General features: G+C 41.6%; 1 protein-coding gene across 2 annotated transcripts in view; it reads left to right on the top strand.

The window, feature by feature from the left end:
• Positions 1–24,504, top strand: part of otud7b (OTU deubiquitinase 7B) — a 45,986-nt gene that overhangs the window by 6,041 nt on the left and 15,441 nt on the right. For both annotated transcript variants that reach the window (XM_020644516.3, XM_065958017.1), the window contains exons 2-4: positions 21,141–21,397; positions 22,927–23,097; positions 23,792–24,022. In XM_020644516.3, coding sequence (XP_020500172.1) covers positions 21,313–21,397; positions 22,927–23,097; positions 23,792–24,022 — 487 coding nt within the window. In that variant the 5' untranslated portion in view covers positions 21,141–21,312. The remainder of the gene's footprint in view (positions 1–21,140; positions 21,398–22,926; positions 23,098–23,791; positions 24,023–24,504) is intronic.

The raw sequence follows: 24,504 nt of genomic DNA, 5'->3' as shown, positions 1-24,504 counted from the left end.
TTTCTCACTTCCTTTGTCGCATTATTAGCTCCCCCCTCTGCAGTGTAGCTGCTGTGCTAGGTCATGAATTGCAAAACAAGCGTTTTGTCACATATTTAACTCTCTCCCAACCTGCAGATGATTTGTCCTTATTTGGATTTAGTTGGATTGAGAATTATTACATTGAAAATTAATTAATTGATATATTTGTAAACTGTCTCATATGGTAGAACTATAAATCAAATCTAATATGACAAATCAATTCAGAACATATGATGTGTGTCCATGAGACAGGAAACAACATAAAGCAAGTACTGCAATGATTGAGTGTGAGATTGGCTTGTACTGGCATTCATCAAAGTGGCTGGTAGAGTTAAGAAAAGTAGCAGCTATAGCTAAACTGCGACAGCACTTGTTAAGGGGGTAATGTTTATAATAAAGCTTTACAGCAGGTGAATAATGAGCTCTGGGTGCCTCTCTAACCCGCTGACGGAAGTGTAGTTTCCTCTGAGGACTAGAAGTCATCAGTCCTCCCCCTGTTGATCCAGGACAGCAGGAGTAATCCCACACACAGCCTTGATGAGGAGCCTGTCACCCATGATGACATCACACAGGGAGTGACGTGAAGCCGCCCTGCTGTGTACAAGGCCTGGCCTGCAGCACGTGGGGATTCACATGAGCATTAGTGTCTGCCGCCTGCAGAGGCGGGTGCTTGTTTAGCCACTGGCTTTAGATCTAGCAGGGCTTGGTTGGCTTCACATTCAGGTTGATTTAGCTTGGCGAGATCTTAAACATTTGAATTACCCCTACATGTTACAGGCTAGTTGCTTTTTAGTGGAATTTTGTTTCTCTAAGTGAAGCCTTTTTTTTGCCTTGGTGAAGCTAATAACTCTTTTAGCGCAGTATTTTTATTGCAGGAGTTAAGCAAATTAAGTCAATGCCTAAACAGCCCGACCAAAGGTTCAAGCCTGGGTCAGTAAATGTCTTTTATTCCTCAAGGGTAAATATGCAAATGAAAGCAGTAGTCATCAAGCTGGCCTTCTAAATGTGAATTATGTAATGAAAAGAAAAGCAGTGTTTATTCATAAAACAGAAGAGATCTTAGGCATCATTACAACCCTGAGACATTATTTATAAGGCATGTGTAGTGTAATCTCTATGTGAAAGGTAAAGTTTTCCTCTTTTATATTGTTGCGTCTTTATTACAATTTTTTTGACTTTGCATTTTCCCCCAGCGTTTATAATTTTAGTTGCATAACTGTATTTTATAACATTTTTTGGATGCATTTGATACGGTGCTTGTAGTTATTTTCTGGGGGGGGCAACATTGCATGTACTGTGATGACATCAAAAAATCTTTCTAAATAAAAAGTGAAGCCTTGTGTGTAGCTAGTATTATCTATTCTATGAGTTGTCATCTATTAGATAAACTGCTTGTGTAATTTTTTAAAGTGGGGAAAGATGTCAAAATTGACTTATTCCATTTCCTCTTTGATAGCAAACTGAATATCTTTAGATAAAACAAGGCATTTCATGACGCCTTGTTAGGATTTCAGAAACTGTCAGCTACATTTTTTAAGCATTTTCTGACCTTTCATACCATTTAACTTATTAATCATTACCTTTCATCACAGTTTACTTTGAAGATGAGTTCAAGTTCCTGGCTTTAATGGGATATTATACACTTCTTGACATCATGGTGAAAGTCATTTCAGAGCTCTATATTTTGTTCATATAACACATTTTTATTATTTAAATCATCTTTGGTATTACAGTAGAGTCAAATATATAGAAGTCATTGTTGCATTTCCTCACTCTTTGTTAGAAGCAGTGGGCTGGGAAGTGTTCAGATGGATGCAGAGGCTTGTATTTCTTCACAAAGGCTAAAAAAAAAAAATCAATGAAAGGCCGTCAGGGCTGAATGAGGACTTCTCACCCACAGAGTCTGGAGTATAGGTTGGCAGCTTTTAGGAATACTTAAAACTAATGCATAATGTTTACAAAGTCAGCAAATGATCTATCTACCTCTGTGCTGCTGTGTTTCAGAGGTAAACAACACTTAGCGCAGGGTAGTTTGTTGCAGGATGTCTTGTTTTGGGTCCCCTTTTGTGCACATCTCAAACAGAAAAGCAGTGATAGCAGATTACCTTCCACTTCCCCTCGCTGGCTGTGAGGATCAAATACCCTCATTACATTTTCTGCTGTTTCAGGTGTCCACCACACTCGCACTGTGCGCCATGTAATGTGGTCTCTGTGTGGAATGTGGGAATGCCACTTATGGTCCCCTATAGCCCTCTCCACTGTAGCCTATTTCATGTGGCTGTTAATTAGCACTCCTTGACTGGTGATTACTGGGCCTTACTGCAGTGACATGCCCCGGGCAGAGACTGGGAACCTCTGAGGCCTGCTTTTATAGACTCCTTTATAAACCATCGCAGCAGAGAGGATGGAAATAAAGCTGAGATTTACCGCTAGGGATGGTGGACATTATGGATATCATTTCATTCTGGACAAATACAGCATTTTCTTCCCAAAGGATTGTCTTGAACAGAATCAAAATGACAGTGCTCAACACTGGGGCAGCTGTGGCTCAGTTGGTAGAGTTGGTTGTATTGTTGGTTGCAGCTACATGTCCAATGTGTCCTTCGGCAAGACCTGCAGTGTAAAAGAGCATTGAGTAGTCAAAAAAAGCTTTATACAAGCTCAAGTCTATTTAACCATTCATACTATTTTTAAAGTTTCAGAGAAACATGCTTTACTTGTGTGTGACAATTAAAATTAAAAGTCTATGAATGAACAAAAGCTGTTTTGGGATCTAGATATTCAGGGAAATATCTTTAAAAGAAGCCAATGCAATATGGAAACTGTTGTAACTTCTTCTGATGAGAGGCTCAGCCAAAATTCAGATCCTGGCGCTGTGTCTGAGACAAACCATAGAGTATGTGTGTCAGTGAGTATGATTGTGTCAAAGATGAAAACTTGCTCTGTTTAGGAACACGAGAGCAGAGCAGAGACACTGCCCAGGACAGCGAAACGCATAAAAGACACTCATGTTATGCTGAAATAAAACGGCCGCACATAAATTATGTAAATTCCAAAAACAAAAAGTATTTCGTGCCTTTTCTTTTGGAGGGGCGGGAGGTCGTTGTTGGGGTGGCGGGTCGCCGCTCCAAATGAATGGTAGGGCAAACACTGCATAGAGATAATGGCCTTAAAACACCAGATGTTGGAGCGTCGATGGCCTGGCGGTTGTGTCGCGCGCCCCATGTGCACAGCTGTGAGTTCGGATCCGGCCTCGGCCCTTTGCTGCATGTCATCACCACCTCTCTTCTCACATTTCAACTGTCCTATCCAAGAAGGCAAAAAGGCCCAAAAAACAAAAACGAAACACCAGCTGTTCTCAAATGAGACCCATCCTTTTGAGAAGAATAAAGTATGCGTAGACTTATTAATTTTCTTAACAGAAGTTGTTGCCCTTTCTGTATGCATATAAAAAAACAAACTCCTTGGTGATTTGGGAAATTTCTGCCCTCAAATTTAAACTCTGAAAAGTCCTTCTCTTAACAAAACTGTGTGTTCAGTGTTGCAGGTGTTTGCTTTCTGTGCAGTACTTTGGAGAACTTGATGAACTCGGTGATCTCTGATTACATGCACCGCGGCACCATGACATCAGCTCTCAAACACTGATAAACACTTATCAGTGCTCATGCAGAAGTTATTACTGCCTAATTCAGCTGGCAGTAAGTAGCTGTAGATATGTGGTACCATGTGAACGTCTCGAGGGTTTTCAAGGCTGCTACTAGCAAAAACTTTCATTGTCAATAAATTGTCTTTTTCCCGCAGTTATTGGACGTTTTGTTATAATATCAGTAAATCATGAAGAATATTTAACAGGGGCACAAGATGACATCCTTAAAGGCTATTTTTTCATAGAGGAGTAAAGAAACCAGAAAAAAAACATTACATTGGAGAGGCCAGACACAAAGAGTTGTGCAATTCTTCTAGAAAATTTAGCAAAATTTCAAGAAGGTTCATATTAGATTAAAGATAACAACTTTTAAGAACTTTGATGCCTTCAAGGGACTAGGTCGTGTTTTGTCTGATGCTATGTCCCATTTCCTGAATCATATTTACCCCATGTCCCCTGAATAGATAATAGACAAATGAAGATGAGTTAACGTCATCTTGAACCTCACTTGAGCTCGCCCTGTCTGCAAATTAAGTGGCTTCTCTAACCATCCATGCTATGTTGGGTTCAAAGGGACGTCATGGTGTTTTCTGTTTATGGAAATTACGCATGAATAGGGCGTGAGCTTGCCTTGTGTCATACTTTAAGCAAGCAGATGATGTTATAAGTATATTATAATGTTTGCTGAAGACATCCAGCATTCACCATTTGAGGGTTTTGTTCCTGACTGTTTATAAATGTGGATTTTAAGGTGTTTTTTGAGATTCAAACTGTGGAGTTTCTATGTGTAATTACGAGCAGAATATTTTTAGACTATCTGAAACAGGAGGTTGCTGTGATTCTGGCAACTAGGTGGTAATTCTCTGTGTGAATCGGTCCTGTAGATGTGCTAACAAAGTAGTTGTTGCTCTGGTTTAAAGATATCAGTCTAGTTTCACTCTCTCTGTAAAACACATGAAAGGATCGGGACCTTAGGAACAACGCTTAAAAAACAATGTAAATACCTCCTTTTGTTATTTCTTGTGAACTATTTTTAGATCAGATGAACTTTATTCTCTTGCAGCAGCTCAGTCAAAAAGTTCAAAGCTAATGCGACCTTTGTTTAGCACATTTTGTGGCTTCATACGCTCCTATTCAAAATCTGTACGTAGATTTGTTTATCTCACCTTATTTTGCCTTCAGCCCTCAAGTAAAGAAAAAGGGCTGGTTGCTGAGTTCACATGGATCAGGTTTGGATGTTTCTGAGCCAGCAAGCTGGATAGGGGAGGCCCAGTGGGGGAAGCTAGACTTGGCAAATTTTTGTGTGATGACTGGACAGCTTTTTGGACCAGACCAGCTCGAGTGGCACGGCCTCTGAGAGGGCAGGCGCGGTGTGGAATCTCTGACATCAGCTGTGTGTGCATTCACACTGGTGTTGTCTTACCCATTACACACACAGACGCCCACAGCTGGTGGTCAAGCCTTCATCATGGCTGGAATGTGCACACTTCATGGTTCATACCACAAAAAATGTTATCCATTAGACTCAAATTTCTGCAAAAGGAAAGTTTCTCGACTTTTGTTGGGAAGTTGATAATTTCCTGCCTTTTTTTAAACCTGGAATTCCAATAGTTTTTAAACTACCATGTCCACTTGACACTTCTTACAGTTTACGCTGACTGGTTGAAGATAACAAATGCCCTTATTTGGGGAGAAGCTACCCAGTCCACTGCAGCACCACTACAAACAAAAACTTTCCTGCATTCACATGAAGAAGCGTTTTTCAGCTAACAGACTTGAAACGGTCCACTACGTCCAATAATTCACATGTCAACAAAGCTCTGTGGATGTTCTGTTTTTGCTGCAGCTCGGAGGGTTTTATTGATTTTACTCCAATGACCAGCTTACTGGCATATTTCCCTTTTGTCCAGGGAAATGGTCACACTCTAATTTTCTGTATTGATTTCTGAGATGTGAACCAATGGGATCTGAAAACATCGGTCCCCTCCCTCATTACTGGTCGAGCACAGCTGCTCCTCTGAGTGGGAGGATTAGTGAGGCTGCACTTTACAAAATGACCAGGAAGTAATGGCTTTCAGTGCCAAATGGACAGAATCTTAACTTTTGTGTTATTTTTATTTGTCCTTTTCTATCTTATTAGCGACAGGCTTCAGTCTTTCTCCTTTATGATAAACGTCAACTGGTTAGTGTGCAATCTTTTTTTTTAATTAAGTACTTCAAAGAAGATGCCGAACAATTACTGCAAAGCATGTGAAGAAACTATAAAGGAGTGAAAAGGTGGAACTGAGGGCCATAAATGGTAAATGGACTTGAGCTTTCACACACTGATGGCAGAGATTGCTATGTGAAGTGACCATAAGAAGTAACTAATCCCATTTGTACATTAATACATGTCCAACGTAGCAGCAGGAGCAACTTGGGGTTGATGTCTTGCCCAAGGACACATCAGACATGTAGCTGCTTGAGCTGGGGATCGAACCCTCGATCTTCCAATCATCTCTACCAACTGAGTAACAGCTGCCCATGAATAAGATGGTTTAAAGTAAATGTTTACCTTGAAAGACGAGGAAATTTTTGTTAAATTTTTTTTACATTATGTGAACCAATGGCAGCTCGGGTAGCAGCCCCCTCGTCAGAGAGTTTTCCCCCTTAATTTTATCGAGTTATCTTGCAATTTTAGTCACCAGGTTAGTTTGTTTTTACTAGTAGGAGATATCTTTGTGTAACTTAGGCTCCAGGTACAACCTTTATTTACACTGAAAGAATCAGAACCGCAAAACAAGCTAGGATCATTCAAACAAGCAGAGGTATTGCAAGCAGCAGCTCAGCCCTCAGACCCTTCTGATTGTCTGTTATATAGGGTCTGTTACATAGAGAGACTCTTGATTTTTTTCTCGTTACACCTTTGTGTTCTTATTAGTTATAACTACGAGGTACATTTAGTCAAAGAGAATCTAATGTAAGCAGCAGTTCAGCTTGCAGCCCCGCATGTGTCGTGTCCACAGAGTAGCGTCATAGAAACCTGAAACTCTTGACTGATCGTGAACTTTAGTACATGTTTTAATAAAGTATATTCTTGAGTTTAAGGCCTCTGTCATGTTCAGCATACTCCGCAAACTCACTGCGTTATGAAACTAAAAAGTTACGATGAAAATATAGATAAAAAAAATATATAGAAAACATCATCCCGATCATGTTTTTATCATGTAACCCTAGGCTTTATCAGTTGATTTATTGGGACTTTGAGAAAGCAGTTAGAGCATTGATTCACTTTGCTGCACAGACCTCCTGCTGCAGTGGCCTTGTATAAGCCTGAGGGGGTTTATAGTGAAATGCTTATCATATCCTTTAGCATTATGCAAGCCCTTTGAAATGAATGTGCCTACGTTACACTGATCATATGATGCACCCAGTCGCCCTTGAAGACAACTGATGTTGCAGAAAATGACAAAATTGGCTGAGGTATCTTCTGCAGAGCAATTTCACTGAGGCACAATAGGTGGATTTGAGGACCGGTGTTTACTGGGCTGTTTTGTTAACCACACAAATACAACATTATCAGTGAGGAAAGTATCACCCAGTGCTTGTAGAGTGATACTTGGTTATACAGAGCGGAGAATTTGCATTGATATGCATGGCTGTGCATGTTTTTGTCCAGAGCTGTAGGTCTCTCTGATAAGCCCTTTCTTTTTTTAACCTTTTGCATTTTTAAGTTGAGAGATTGAAGCAATGCATCATATAGTATTGATATATTCTGCTCAATATACGTGCAGCAGTTCTGTTGTTTTACTCCGATCACCAGAGAGAAACTTTGTAAGATCAGGGTGAAGGCTATGTTTTCCTCCATTTCTCCTCAGCCAGGCAGCGCTCAGCCTCCTTCCCAGCTGTAGCTCTCATGTTATGTAATGAGTGAGTGTAGGCTGACTGGGCTCAGTCAGTAACCAGATTACAGCACTCCTTCAGATAAAGACAGCTGAAGGACAGCCATCTCAGTCACCACACCTTTGTTTGTCTTCCGCTTCTGGTTTTCCTCGGCAGTGAGGTGTTTACTGTGATTGATTGTTCACAGAGAACCCAGCCCTGATTTCTGCAGCATTTAAAAAAACAAGCCATTGACTCATGGGGAGAGTGAATTAATAAGGAAAGTGTTTGCTCTTTAATCTTGGACAAAGTTTTAAACACCTCTGTGGTTTTAAGCAGAATAACCAACGCCTATTGCAGACATTCAGAGCATGTTTTCAACCTGTCAACACAAGACTGATGGGAGACTTACAAGTCCCGTATTATGCTTTTTCTGGGTTTATATGCCCTTTAGTGTGTTTTAAGTGTCCTGTGCATGTTTAGTCACATCTATGTGCAAAAATTGAAAGTCCGCGGAAACGCAGCTTTTCCTACCTCCTCCTGTTAGCTATAGCATTAGCCGCATGTAACGCTCGGTTCTAGCCCCCCTCGATAAAAATTTGTCAGTCCGACGTCATTGTCAGTGTGATATCACTGATCTAAGCCCATTGGCTCGTTGTGGCAAGCCCAGCAGCTCATGTTGCACGCCCGTTAACTTCTGTAGCACGCCCACAATATGCCGTAGCCTGCGGTAGCACAGTAGGGCTAAGGTGCTAATGTTAATGCTCCCCTCGGACGGAGCCAGTGACTGCATTCCCAATATGGTAAAAGAGGCGGGACATTTCCGAGAACCGTGCTGAGCAACTGACCAATAACGACAGAGCGGATCAGCAGACCAATCAGAGCAGACTTGACCCACGTAGGGCTCTGCAGTGGGGGCTCAGCAGAGCGTAGCTGACAGACTCAGAGCGTAGAGGGAGCAAGGAGGAGCAGTACATGAAAACAGACACTTTTTTCGGACTTTAGCTATTGTGAACGTACAAAAGTAGGTACATACATTAAATATACGAACCCCAAAAAGGGCATAATATGGGCTCTTTAAGTGCATCAATCATATGCAGATTTAACCCATACAAGAAATCTGCATCTCTTAGTGCTTAACATGGGTATCTTTTTATTGTAACGTAATTTCTTGGAGTCTTTTGAAATGCTTGATATCCTTACAAACCTTAATCCTTGGGGGCGCTGGTTTATCAGTTATAAGTTGGTAGAGCATGTACCAAGGCTACAGTCCTTGTCCTGATCCTAACACTGTTTGGTGCACGTCAACCCGTGCTCTCTCTCCCCACATAAGTACGAATATGAATGGCGTAGTGTTGTGGTCAAGAACACTTTTTGAAGGTCTGAAGGTCTCGGCTTGGACTTGATGGACTCTGGATTTTAAATCAAGACCGGTCAGGACCAGCACTAACAGGTTTTTTTTCCCATGTCATTACTGTGATTAGAAGGAAAAACAACCTTTTTCTAAGAGAACAAATTATTTAATTTATTTTTAACCCCCCGGTTTACGACCGTAACCTCCCCGGTGTTATAGCCTAAGTGAGTGACACGCCCCCTGCACACAAGATGACCCATTTTCAGTGATATTTATGGTCTTGGTCTTGGTCTGGTCTCGGTCTCATCCTGCCTTGGTCGTGGTCTTGTCTCGGTCTTGGAGTACTCTGGTCTCGGGATGTCTTGGTCTCGGTTAGTGTGGGCTTGACTCCAACACTATGAAACTCTGAATTAGCCCGATCTCATTTAAAAAAAAATTCATCCATACTGGGCTCGACATTACTGTGACACTGGTGTTTTGTCAGCGATTCTTGTGAGATCATCTTGTTAATTACCATCTGGTGGCGCTGCTCTGCTTGCGACCTGGACTCGCATGCTGCTGCTCTCTGCATGTTTTGTAGAGGCAGCCCGAATGTTTGCAGCACTTTGAGTCCAAGACAAATTTTCCCAAGGGTACTGTATCATTTTGTATCGCGCAAGATCAACATTTCATTGGCAACGACACATGTACGTGTCACAGTTGAAAGGCAGCCGCCGCCGCCGCCAACTTCACTGCTGCAGCTCAGGTTGTACACCCAGACACTTGATTGTAGTGCAGGTTTTATGGTGAAATGTTTTTAGTATTCACTGGTTCCAGGCCAAAACCCGGGCTAAATCGACATTTAAAGAAAAGAGAATCACAGGAAGAGTTGAAGGGAGAGTGATTAAGAGTATGAAAACAGAAGGGAGAGAAAATTCCAGCGAGTTGGCTGGAACACAATGCCACTAAAACTTTAGATTATATTTTAGTCTTTTCAAATCTGCCAATCAATGCTGAAAAATGGGACACCTCTAAGTTGAGTTTATTTATCTTTATGTCAACTCCTGCATTCATAGTTACATTCTTGGCCAACTTACAAACTGATACCATTCCTCTAGAGTAGACTCATGCTCGTTGTTTTGTCTAAAGGTTTGAAGGGTATCATTTCTAACCCTCCATCACTCGGACCAGAGATGGAGCAGTGAGGCCACACTCACCGCTCCTGATAAATCACCCTCCACTGTTTGCTTACTTTATGCCCTTTATCTCATTACTCATATTGTTTTGCACGGCTAAGGGGGCGTTTCTCGTTCGCTGAGATCACAGGAAAGTGTTTATGTGATTGAACTAAAATAGAACTGACACATTTATAGATGTGGTCATTCATCACGTCGTGACCTTTAAAGGAGAAAAAGAAAGACTCAGTCGATCGCTTTTGGGAAAGTTTCAACACAAACTGTGCTGATTAGAAGATATTTTCTCAGGCCGAGGTCGTTGCTAAGTGTCAATTCAGGTTAAGCGGAGAGACGTGTTGTTCTTTCACCTCAGCTTCTTTTTCTCTTAATCGTACAACAAAGCTCATGTTTCACACGAGGCATGTAACCTTAGTGTATGGACGCATGCACACTCGCACTCCATGACCTCAGTTCACGGTCAGAAATCTCTGATTTAATGAATGAATGATAGACTTTATTTCAAAACCAAAAATTACAATCAGATAATAAATAACATACAAAAGTAACAGTGTCTGAAAAGGAGTAGGTAGTGCATTCAACCTAATCTCATTTGTGTATTGTATTGGCTCTTAGATTGTGACAAAGATGGGAGACACACGAGCATACTAATTTATTAATCAGGAAAATAATCAAAACTTGCAAAAACTTGCAGATTTGAAGTAGTTTTAAAGGGGAAATATGATGACAAATCCACTTCTATAGTGTGTTTGAACGTATATTTGGATAACCTGATTGTCTACCGACCCACAAAATGTGAAATAAATCTATCCAGTCCTTTGTTTTTGGTCTGCTTATGTCTTACCACACAGAGAAAAATGCTCCGTTTCAAATGTGCGCTCTTTGTGATGTCACAGTGGGATTCTGGTAAAAGAAATAACCTCCCCTCGCCTGGTATGTCCACCCATGGACTTCACCCCCAGCTTAGAGCAAAACTTTTGCACAGGTCCGCCATTTTTATTCTCGCTAGAGGTGTGATGTCTACTGGGAAAACTCAGGGGGGGCTCATTGTATTAAAGAGACACACACACCAAGACGGAGCGTTCTGAGAGAGCTGGTTTATACAGTATCACAAACCTCCTCTGGTGCTTGATTCATGTTATATTTTGACCAAAGCACAGAACAGATGTTTCATTTAGACCATAGGGGACTGTTTGAAAAGGTAGAAAAGGGGGATAATATGTTCTCTTTTAACATCAGCGCTATGGTCCATTCTTTTTCAGCTCTAGTAATGTGGACAAGTGTTGCAAACCAAACTTTTAAATCGCAAGGATTGGAGAAATTGTTGTATCCACCCCGAGTTCAAAATGACACATTAAAACCATTCATGTACATTTACCAGGAAGGAAGAAAGTAATGAAACATTTATTTTTGGACACATTTAGCATTTTGCAAAGTTAACTCTCCTATCTCGGAGACACAGGTGTCTCCTGCAATGCTTTCAATCTATATTTGACAACATCTTTTGAGCCTCTCTAGTGAATAGTTTATGATCATGGTAACGCAAATGACAATGCGCCTTTGAAGAGAATTATCACCTGAATCGGCAGCTTCATGTTGCCTTTATTGCAGCTCATGACCTTAGGACCCGCGACTTCTGTGTTGTTGTTTCAATCTCATTATTACTCTCATTGTTGTTTTTGGCTGCAACAACAAGCCCTTAACACCCCACTCATCATCGAATACAGGCAGACAGGCACACATAGCAAATATAGCTGGTGAATATAGGAGAGTATTTAGCGTTTATCATGATTTTCTGTGTTTAAACATTAAAGATTAATGGGTCAGTCAATGTTTCGGCTGGTCCAAAGTGGCAACTCAGCTATTTTAAGTTTTAATATTCATGATAATTTCCTCTGTACATATGGGAATGTTGAGATAATGATGCAGTTTCATGTTTTTTTTTCTTTAATCTATGGTGGGTTATTGCATTTCCTGTGCAACCTCCTGAAAAATGTAGTCCTTCCTGTTCACATTATTTAGGTCATGCCGTATTGACTGACCTACACAGTGCATGACGCAGCATTTCATGCACCAGCATCTTTAGCACGCAGGAGGCAGAAGGCCCGGTTCCTCTGTCTGCCCCTGTGTGTGTCAAGCATTTGATTGTCCTGATGTTCCTTATCTTGGTTTTGCTTTGAACAGTCTGTAATTGTCTCATCGCGGGCTGATAAAACACATTGTTCTAGTACTATTAAATCCTGTTTGGATTTTATAACAACGGAGATAAAAACAACCACAACAAACCATTGTCTTGCAGCACCTTTTGTGCAAGAAAAGCAGTTTAGAATACAAAAACCCAACAAAGATAAAGTCAGAAACAATTCAATTGAAGAGTTATAGCATGCCCACAATAACTGGCTGCATGAGATAAAACACACACACACACACACACACACACACACACACACAGGAATACTTGTTTGTCAGTTTTGGGTTTTCACCCGTTTCTTACAACTGTTGTTGTATCTTTATCTTAACTACCTACTCTCAGTTTAGCTTAGCAGTTAGCTTCACTTACGATGGCTTCTTTTTCTGCCTCTCCCTCTCCTGCGCTCTCCTGCTGTGTCAGATGTTTAGTTACTCCTCGTCCTCCTTTACTGGTAAAGGTACATGTAAGAAATGTATTTCTAGCTTTGGAGGCGAGGTTGTCTGATTTAGAGACGCGGCTCTGCACCGCTGATTCACAGCCATCGTTTCGCAGCAGTAGTTAGCAAGCCCCCTAGCCGGTGCGGGCCCACTTAGCTTAGCTTTCTTTTTCTTTGAAATGTTGCAAAGCTAAGAGTAGTTTACTTGACACAGAGGAGGCTTATCTACGGTGAGCCTAAAGGGACAAAATAACATTAGTTCAACCTCGTTAAACAAATTTATGCATTCATTTCAGACCCTAATCAACTGCAATTAACTAGTCAGTGGTGACAGACCTTATATTAATAGATAGATAGATAGATAGATAGATAGATAGATAGATAGATAGATATTACATGTTATTACAGCCACTCCTTTAACCCCGAGTCACCAACACAGCCCCCTTCTTTTAATCATTTTGGACTTAAGACAGCGAGGCATCAGTTTAAACATACCTTTTGCTGTAATGAAGACGCTAATCTGTGCTGCGGTCAGCTAAAAAGACACAGAGGAGAAGGAGAAAAAGACACAAGGAGCAGCGGAGCACTATGGTCTGAGCGTGCAGGACCGGCTGACTCTGCCCATAAAGTCAGCAAGCAGAGGACCGGGACTCAATTTACATTGTTTTCTGTCACAAATCCCTCTATTAGCCTACGTTACTTTCGTTTACTCACCGCCGTGGCTGGAAGGATGAACAAACTCACTCAACGCTGAGCATGGCAGATGCTTTTTTTCCAACCCTCTTCAGCATCATGATGCATCGTTTGAATTATTCATTTCAACAACGCGGCTGTAGCTCAGTTTGTAGAGTTGTCACTTTTCAACCAGAAGGTCGAGGGTTTGATCCCCAGCTGGGCAACATGTCCGATGTGTCCTTGGGCAAGACACTTAACCCTGAATTGCTCCTGCTGCTTTGGTGGCAGTGTATGAATGGAATTAGTTACATCTGATGGACGATACTAAATAGAGACTACTACCATCAGTGTGTGAATGGGTAGGTGTGACATGCAGTGTAAAAGAGCTTTATAAGCTCAAGTCTATTTACCATTTATTGCTACATGTATTTTCAGTTTCTCCATCCCAACAGAAAGACGTCTGTGGGACTTCTCCTTAACATACTAAAATAAGTAGCTAAGTAAGTAATAAGTAGGCCATTAACAGGTTAATATAAGGAATTAAGCATAGCTCTATTGTTAATGTCATGTGGCTGTTATGTAGCTGATCATCAGGCAGTTGAATTGACATTTAGTTTTTTTCAGTCATGATAATCAGAGTGATTCAGATGTCTGGAACCAGACTAGCTTTTCTGCGTGGACCCGTATCTAAAAATGTCTTGTTTGTGTATTACTGCTTGGTTACATAGCTGTTTCACCATTTGGCCAGGGGCTTTTATACACATTTCTTTTTTTTCACTCTGATTGCTGCCTTCATCCTCTTTTCTACATCTGCAGAAAGGGAACGCCATATTTAGTCTTCTGTCGGATTCAGGAGAGAGTGATGCCTTTTAAACTCCTCCAGATCAGCTGCTCGGTGGTCAACAGTAGGAGAGTGCTTAGCTCAGTTGTTTCTCCTGCTGTGGTTGTAAGAAGCATCTTTAAATATGAGGGCCACATATATATATATATATATATATATATATATATATAAAATGAAATTCTCCTCATTAAGGATCTAAAGGCAAGCGAAGCAAACTTGTGTCCAGCAGTAAATTGACCCTGCTGGTCCACCGAGGGCTGACGCAGTCGGCTGTGCTGACCTCTCTGTCTCCCTCAGTGATCCAGGCCGTTCTCCCGGCTCGCAGCTCAGCACCCACGTGTTGTCAGCAGCTCCTGTTACGTAAGCCCTCCTGCCAGACAAAAGCTCAGCCATCCACAACACAAATCACGGACTGGCAGCAGCGCACTTAATGTTAGCCACTAATCCGCACAGGGGCTTTCTTGTTTACCTTTATTTATGCTGGTTTGGCCATCGTATATAAAATAATCAGGATTATGAAGACATTTTTTATTGATGACCACTTGGCATAGCTGTGGTACATACAGTAGTAAACATCAGTTTTACTACGTTTGTAGAAAATAATGTGTACTACTTGACACATGTGACTCCTTGGTAATGTTTCTGATACTTATTTGTCAACATATTGGTACACAGATGTATCTTTAATTTGATAAACATGATATAGACTCTGTAGCCTCCCACATCTCCACTGTTGTTGAATGTCTGCTACCTTTCAGGGCTGTGAGATGCATCGCAATTTAATCGTTATTTGCAGCTAACACATGGCTAAAGTCAGAATTTATTCCTTTAAATCTGAATTGTTTAATTTTGACAAACAATGCTTTCTTACTCAGTATTCATACATTTTACCCATTGGATTGAGGCCGGGGTATAATAGTCGTGTTTTCACATTGTGTTGATGCAGTCAGACGAAGCTCAAACTGGCTTTGGCCCCGTGTCCACCCTGCATCTTTTTTTTAAAAAAATTAATGAGGAGAGAGGTTCGCAGCAGAAAGCCTCTGTCTGGAGAAAAGCGCAGCACCCAGCGTCTTTTCTCTGAGTGCTAAAGTTGAAAATTTTCCAACGTTTCAGAAATGCGCTCTTTTCCAAATGATATTCCCTGTATGTTTGCCGCCTACAGATCGTGTCTTGAACCAACTTCCTCTTTGCTCCGTGTCTGATCTGGAAATAAACGATCTCAAATATAAAACCTGCAGTAAAAAGTAACGGAGCAGTGTCGGTCATACAGCTGCCGTTGTCAACAGACTGTTGTCATGGTGATAGGAGGAACGTGCAGCGCTTTCCTTCTCAGCACACAAACGCTTCGTGTAAGCGCTTCCCGATCACACAGCCAGCGCGTTTCTGCTTGGAAAAAACTAAGTGGACACCAGACCTTAGCTACCCTCAGAATAAATTACGCCAAATTAGTGGTGGAAAAAAAGTATTGTGTTAAACAATAAGAACAGTATACAGACAAAGACACTATTAGTTATAGCTTACAACATTGTTATCCCATGATTCGCACATTCATATTTTTCTGTCCTTCTGCTTTTCCTCAACGTCTTTATGATCTGATATTTTAAGATCGTCTCATGATTGTTTCGCCAGGTGACAAACCAACCGATGCGATACGATTCAAGGTGATAGTACATGATAAATGGTCCATAGAAACGATAATATCACAACACAGCGATTCTGTGAAAATGTACATTTAACTAGACAGTAGTAATCATGCAACTGCAGTTTGATGCTGTAGGGGTGTTGCTGTTAAACCTGCTATTGTGCAGCTGGAGCATATGATCTTAGATGCGTGACACTGCATCAGCAGATACTCAGGATGAAATGTAATATTTGCTCAGCACTTTGTAACTTTCTGTTGAATTTGAGTCCTGTTGTTTTGCAAGAAAGTCTCACAATGTGTTGCAAACCGTCCCTAATGATGCCTGTAGCACTGATGTGGTTTGCTTACATGGACTCAAATCTGATCCAACAGACTGATTAAGGATCATGACAATGTGTTTTTTTTTACATTGCATACAGTTGATTGAAACAATATTAATGATGATCATTTTTTATTATGATGGTCCACCACCGCCTGAAGGGACAACTTGCGCGGGGCCTTTTCTTGTAAGAAAGTGTTTCATACATGTTTTTGCAGGCGAGCCATGTGCCATGACATCGAATGCATCAGCGTGGGTTCACAGGAATGGCTGATGTTACAGTCCCACAGCGACAACAGCCAGCCTTTTGTTGGTGTTGTGATGGTACTTTCTGTCCTCGGCCGTTCACTTTTATCGCCCTTTTCATGGTTTTCTCCTCTCTGACAGCCCGTGGCCTGTGCCCTCAGCTGATGTGCCAGTCTTTGAATTGAATACAAGTGTATTATACACTTGTGTAAATACACTTTTATGGAATGCTATTAGGCAAATAATGCTATGAGGCAAATAAACAAGGATTTATGTGGCATCCTGAGGTCGAGGCAGAGGCTGGATTCTGCTACAGCCAATGAATCAATATTGAGTCTCTCACATGGATTTGACATTTCCTTTTCGTTTACTTCGACCTCCTATGTATTGGTTTTTTCATGTTGTTGCAGCACTGAGTCGACAGAACTCGGCTTACTTTAAAACCTCTTTATTCTTCTTTTGTTCGGGAGAAGTGTGATGCAGGTCTCTGCGTCACCACAGCCTCTTGAATCTAACTCATTAATTATATAAGGCTGGTGTCATCAATACATGCCTTGTTGGGAATGTGTTCAAAGTGCTGAGTCTGCACTTTCATACCTGTATGTGTGAAACCACCAGTTATAACTTTTTATAATTTCAGTCAGTTTCAAGGTCAGTTACAGTTTTGTTTCTGCAGCTCAGCCCTCTGATCTTTCTTTCTCTCCCAGTAGCGATCCTGGAGATCTGGGTTTTGTTTTAAACGTGGTATATATGATGAGAAAGAGCAGGTACTGTGTTTGGTCATCTGCAGTTTCATTATTTGAACTTCTCTAAGTGCTTACACTTGCTTTTGACATTTATCATCTGTAGTCACTCAGGGGTTTGACGGTCACAGGGGTCAAGGTTTGGTTCGGTATTTATGTCACCACCCAAACCAAACCTCTCTGCAAAAATGCAGGTCACTCTCTCTAGCTCTGAAAAAAGAAATCTCTCCTGGCCTGAACTTTTTCTGCAGCATAGTGCACCAAAAAAACAGATGCAGTGGGGTGTGTAGTCAAGCATGAACATTTATCTCTTTTATGTACACATAAAAATATTAAATAATAATAATATTAAACAAGATGTGTCAGCAAAATACTATAACCCTCCGAATGCACACACTAGACGACTCAGACGGATCGGGAGAAACCACACAAGCCATTTGTAGTAACAATTTCACAGACACAAGATCTCACAGAAACTTGTGTGATCAAACGTGACTTCAGAAGAATAACTGATAAGGCCGACATCCACATCGTCAGCTGGCTCCTGTGTTTCGTTTTGCACACAAAAACAGAATATGAGAAAAACAATATGGTTGAAATCGTAGCTGAGAAGTCAGATTATGTGCGGCTATATACAATTGGCTGCGCGAGCTGAGGGTTCCATGTCTTCTCGCTCTCATTGGCTGCTTTGTGTATCCCGTCTGATCGGGAATAGTATATAATCAAACAGGATCCGACTAAATCGGGAGCAGTAAATTAATCGTACTGACACAACACACTTGAGGATTCTTTGGACAAAAAAAAAAAACAGATCCAACAAGCCTCTAATCGGGCCACGCCCCCCGATTGTTGTGGGGGACTAATCGGGCCAATAATGAGCCTTAAATCATGTAGTGTGTGGCCAGCTTTAAAGCTTTTCTGTAAGGCAAGAAAGATTGAGAATAAACTATCAAATGTTGAAATAAAAATCAACATAATGCTCACTTGGTTTCACTTTGCAGACATAATCTTTTATGGTCTGCCTCTTATAGCCTCATGCAAATTATGCTGTTTACCATGAGCCTCAATCACTCTATGCCTTGTATTTAAAACATGTCCGGCCTCCGAGGAGTATCAACATGTGTTTTTAGTCTGATTAAAAAAAACTGGACTTCATGGACTGGCTCATATTACATTTTCTTACTGGTACCTATAGCAACACACTCTCTGTAACAGCCCAGTGTTTTTTGATGCAGTATCATCAGTCAGAAGTGTGCGTCACCTTTTTGTAACATTGAATGTGGTCTAAAAGTCGAGTCTGATGCCCCTTAGCTTTTAACAGATAACTGACTTCGACCTCACTTGTTGCTGTTATTTAATCAGCGGACCTGATTATCAAAGAGAGAGTGTGCAGGAGAAGCCGCTGAATCCCTGACTTTGCAGAGAAGGCTTTAAAAATGCTCGGCTGGCTGAGAAAGGTCTTTCAGCTCTGTAGCCTGTCCCCTCCCCTGTCCGTGCCTGTGTGGCTCTCGCTGTAATAATGATGGAGAAACTGAGGGAGGCAAGGAGAGCGTGAGGCGAGAGCATGGTGGAGAGGTGTAAGAAGAGTAAAATCGTGACTCATCGGGCGCAGTGGAAAAGAGTTCACTGAGTCACAGATGAGGCAGGAACACTGGGTGGTGGAGGAGCCACGGGATGATGGGAATAGATGAATGTAGGTAGATATAGAAAAGGAGTCAGTCCAAACTGGATTAGGCAGTTTAGGAACTTCAAGGCTCATAATTACTGGGCAGTTTTGCTATTGTGCAAAGCTATTATGTAATTAGGTTCCCATAGAACATTGTCGTTATGCGTCGGATGCTGTATTTAAGCACAGACTGTGTAAAACAAGGACATGGTCTCAGTGACGTCACCCATTGGTTTCTAAAGAGCCATTATAAAGCTGAACGATGGCGCTCACCATAATTATTATGACAACTCCAACTAACTCCAGGCTAATTGAGAAGCAGGCAAAGAGGTGGAGCTGAGGCTGATGAATATCATGGTTGCTGAAACATTCCAATCTAGGTTGTCTGGCTCTTCATTTAGCTAGCTTTTCCAAATGATGAAAACCACATGATGAATACAGTCATAGGTACAGTAAAGAGGGAAATGGGCTTTGTTGCACAGACTAAACGATTTGTGAATCACTTTAAGCATTGTGTCTGCATGATATATTGTGTAAAAAAACAGGAAAAGCTTTTACACCGCAGGTCACACCTTCCCATTCACACACTGATGGTAGAGGTTTCTATGTAATAACATCAGTAATAACTAATCCCATACACATTCACACTCCGCCGATGAAGCAGCGGGAGAACTTTGGGGTTAAGTGTCTTGCCCAAGGTTGATCGTACATGTTGCTGGAGGAGCTGGGGATCGAACCCCCAACCTGTCACGTTCTGCAAAACAAGGAAACAAGGAAGGTTGAGAGACGACCGACTCTACTAGCTGAGCCACAACCACGCCGCATCATTCCTTACTCTCGCTCTCTCCTGACTCTATCCACTTGCCTGTCACTCTTTTATAAAGGGGGGAAAAGCCCAGAAGTAAATCATTAAAAAACTAACTAACTAACCCAGCACAGCGCACTGGAAGAAGGATTGCCACACATCAAGCATGAACGCCCTTCTTGAGAATTGTATAAACGCCTTGCTTGTAAGAACAGCGTTTAGCTTTAGCTTGGTCCCCAAAGTACACCTTTTTCACCAGACCTACTTTGCTCCTGCTTGATGTCTTTTGTCTGACATTGATCGCCCTTTACATCCTTTGTGTCAACAGCCCAGTGATGCTGACTCTCTTTTTCTTCAGTCTCTATAATGCCTCAGTATTGATTACAGAGCCAAACTGATGCAGCTGCTGTGGATCTCCCTTTGAAACTGAAAGAGTGAAATGGTCTAAGTGATTAAAGAGACCTCGTCAAAGGAATACTGTTTTACATGCACACGTCCTCCTAATGCCTACATGCGCTGGATACCATGGGGCACTGAGGTTTATCACCAATCTTTAAGCCCTTACACTGCTCCTTGTATGCTCGGGTTGGTTGGTCTGCTTTGTCTGCCCGTTGACTAAACCACTGGCGTATTCTCGGTCTGCTTCCAGCTTACCTACTGAGCTACATACTTCAAAAAAGTACTGGAAGGTACAATCTCCGCTCCCAGGATTTATACCCTTTAACCTTCCGTAAAGCCCGTTCTAAATTAGGAAAAAGGACGTTCAAGTATGCTGCTGCTTCTTCTTGGGATTGGTTTTAAGATACTCTAAATCTTCGGGAGCTGGTTTCCTTGGATGTTTTTAAAGGTCTTCTTAATCAAATCTGGCTGTAGATTTTTCTCGTATTGCCCTTTTTTGATCGCCTTGTTGTTGATGATTTATGACACATTTTGATGAATGGTTCATATATTTTGTGATTCCTTTATAAATATAAATCATTGTTGTCTGAAACCCTGTATATTGTGCTGCTTGCTGCCTGTCTTGGCCAGGACCCTCCTCTAAAAGAGATTCTCAAATCTCAATGAGACTTTTCCTGGTTAATGCTGGTTAAAAAAAGCACCAGCATTAAACCAAAACAAACTGCTGTTTGGCCATATTTCATGTTTTAATTTAAAATAGATATGACTTAATAATGCTAGCTAAAAAAAACAAGAATGGTCACAAAAACAGGATGAAGACTAAAACCATAGTTGAGTTCCTCACATGACAAACATCACAGCAGCTACACCACTCGGGTCCTCATTTGACTTTTATGAGATTTTTTACCCAAAGTGGGCAAACAGTTCGTCAAACCTGTTCTCATTGTGTGCCTCAGCTGTTGTCTTGGGTGGGACAGTGACCAACAAGGTGTCAAGTTCGAATGTAATCAGACCAAGACAGGCTTGTATTTGAAAAGAGGTTGAGCGGGGTCATTATATCCATGTGCTCTCACAGTTCCTTCAACAAGATTAAATTGTTTTTTATCTGTGTGTTCTCTTTCAGGTGTGGCTGCTAGAGAAGGACAAGGCAGAGAGGACCGCTCCTCCCTCACCCCCTCCCTCGCTGTCCTTTCAGGGATAGCACGGTCCGTGTTTGTTTTTCTTTGTTTCTTTTTTGCTTTCTTTTTTTTTTTTATGCCCGGACACTACCCGCAAACGTGTGAATTCATGATCACATGACCGTGGATATGGACGCAGTCCTATCCGACTTTGTCCGTTCCACTGGAGCTGAACCGGGATTGGCCAGAGATCTGCTAGAGGGTGAGTATCAGAGTTTCACCTGTGTGATACAGAACTCTACAGTATCTCTGTGTGATACAGATTGGACTCAGTGACTAATAGGTCAGAAATGCTTTCTCATTTTTCCAGGATCAAATGGGCTTAAAAACGGGCTGTAATGGCTGCAAAATAATCTTCAGAGGAAACTGTGTCCCACTCAAAATGTTTTATTTTTTATTTTGTGTGTGTGCAAAAAGACAAATAAATAAAAAACACAAATCCAAGCCCTCTGTACTCTCGCACAGAGTACTCCCTCTCTCCAACTTTGAAGTTTTCACTGTTATCTTCCTGGAAGAAAACTCATGTTTTCTGAGATTCTACATCAAGACTTCTCCTTGAGCGAACCTACATTTTAGCTCTTTAACAAAAAGGTCTGTGTCTGAACTGTGGGAACCTTTTCAAAATGTTGTGTAATATTGTGTCAGACTCTCACAAAAACAAACTTAGGCTGTCAGGAGGCAAAAACAGATCCTTTAGCAGAGACGTACGTTGACCAGGTGCGGTACTTGCATGGATTATGTGGGAGAGTTTACGGCAGGTGACAGGTGAAGCAATCTGTTCTGCATCTCTAAAACATTTCGATCCTTAAGGTATGACTCTTGTTTTGTAGTTTAGGGTTAGGGGTAACTATGTGATGTTTTATTTGTGACCTGCAGCGACTGCAGATTCAAATTAGACTAAAATAACTCGGCTCAATGCATCCAAAGGAAATATATTCATGTTTAATAACGGACATCATCACTACATGTAAAAGATAACAAGTAGAGGGCCTAGATTTATAAAACCAGAACAGCCTTTTAACCCCTTCTGTTTTTCAGTAATTTCATAGTGGGTCCAGAGTCACTAAAGATAACAGTTGTGCAGAGCAAATGCTACACAGATACACACAATGATGTGAACAATAACAAGAGGCTTGTTTTTTTATCCAATCATTGTTTTTCAAATGATTTACAAAATTAAATTAAATCAGTAAAACTTCAGTCCATGTAATTGAGTCTCTGTTGGTTTCATCACTTGTACAATTAAGCTCAGAAAAAGAGGGGGTGGGCAAAGGTAGTGGTGGCGGTGGGGGGGGGGGAGGGGGGCTGAAGTTGGCAGCTGGTGATGTTTTGAGCAGCAGCTAAATTGACCGCTGTCTCAGTCGGTGCTTCTGGCTTGTAGCAGTTAATTAGGATTTCATACACTAACAGAAGGGAAGGTATAGCTAGAGTCAACAGCGGTCCTGTTGCCTAGCAGCAACACAAGTTGCAGATAAGAATATGGGTTAAAAATGTAATGCAATGCAGTCAAGTGCAGCGAGCCAGCGAGCCGAGACGTGCTCAAAATTCTGATATTTACCCAAGCGGAGGAATGTGCCAGTGGCCTTTACATAAGATAAGACAGCCTATGGATGCACTGACTCGTGGTAAATATTTAACCTCGTTAAGGATGTGTCATTTGCTCGTCTCAGAAACAGGATTCAGGTTGTTGACAGATTTTGTTCTTTTCTCCGTATGTGTTTGTGTGTGCAGGCAAGAACTGGGACTTCACTGCTGCCCTCAGTGACTTTGAGCAGCTACGGCAGGTGCATGCTGGGAACCTGACGTATTCGTTCACAGAGGAGAGGAACTATCTGCCCCAAGAAAAGGAGATGGCCCGGGTAGGACGGCCGGTTCTCCAACGCCAGGATGAGGTGGTGCAAAGTGAGGACACCAGCAAAGGGACATGTTTTTATGCAACATAACACAAGTTTAATGGTCGACACAACGGTTTAGTTTAAATTACCTATACTAAGATGACTAACTTTAACCCTTTTGAAACATGCACTCCTGAAAACGTCTGGAACATTTCAGGACAGCCTGCCCCTGAAATCTTGCACAGTTGCTTTTTCAAACATTTTCTCTCACAGCAGGAGATTTTAAAACTTCAAAAGGACGCTGAGGAGGTCACAATGTTTACAACATCTATCCAAGATGGCAGACAAAGAAACAGAGTCCAATGTTATGATGAAATTGTTGCTCCTATATGAATGCCATGTGCAATTGGATGTAATCTAAGTAACAATGAACGAGAAGAGAAGAACTGCGACTGCTGAGAAGCTCAGCAGTCGCGGGGTGAAAACTTTCACCCCGCCCAATTTCAGGCGGAAAGTCGGGGTCTGGCTGGAAAGTGTACGGATGTTGTCGCAGTGAAAAAGGAGTTTCGTGCATGTGTGAAAATACTAACTTGCATGTTGTTTAGTTTTTAAAAAAGAAATGCTAACTATTGTAATGTGCTCTTTCTCCTTTTTTTCAAAATTTCCTGAATATTTCATCATTTTCTGCCAAATTATAAACCAAAGAGAAGACCCTAAAAAAGTTTACTGACATTAAACCTTCTCTGCCATTTCTCTTTCAGCAGCGACAGAAAAGCGCTTGTCGCGGGGCATTTCGCACGCCAGTTCCACCATCGTGTCCCTGGCCCGCTCTCACGTCTCGAGCACTGGAGGAAGCAGCAGTGAGCCGCTTCTAGACACGCCCCTGTGCACTTTCCAACTACCAGACCTCACCGTGTACCGGGACGACTTCCGCAACTTCATCGAGAGGGACCTCATCGAGCAGTCCATGATGGTGGCTTTGGAGCACGCTGGTGAGAAGAACTGAACATAGAGAATATGACATTACATCGCTGTAAACGACCGATCTTTAATCCTTTGTGTACTCATAAAACTTTCAATTTCACTAATGCAGATGATTTCGACAGACAGGAGCTTAAGACTTAAATACATCCCGTCAGTGATGCCAAATGTACGATAACTTTTTGCCCTTTGTCCGATGCCCTGCTAACGCCTGCAGCTCATTAAACCAGACAGATCGTATGACTTCACAACAACTTAAGATGCTACTAGCTTAGCTACACATTTTAAAGCTGCAGTACGATATTGCTGTATTTTCCGTCTGGCAACACTGTATCCCATACTGAAGAATTTATGAAATGCTTTATGCTGGCTCACTGGGACAGTGCTGTGGCTTACAGTGACACACATTCATACTGCAGGACTGAGCTGCTGTTAAAAACATCAGGGCTCTTCCTCCTGTTAAAAGAGAAAAGAAAAACATCTTTAGTGCTTG

Source organism: Labrus bergylta, chromosome 8 (assembly GCF_963930695.1).
Source record: "Labrus bergylta chromosome 8, fLabBer1.1, whole genome shotgun sequence".
NCBI classification, from domain to species: Eukaryota; Metazoa; Chordata; class Actinopteri; order Labriformes; family Labridae; genus Labrus; species Labrus bergylta.
Note: the sequence above shows the minus strand (reverse complement) of the source record. Positions and strands in the feature narration are given on the sequence as shown.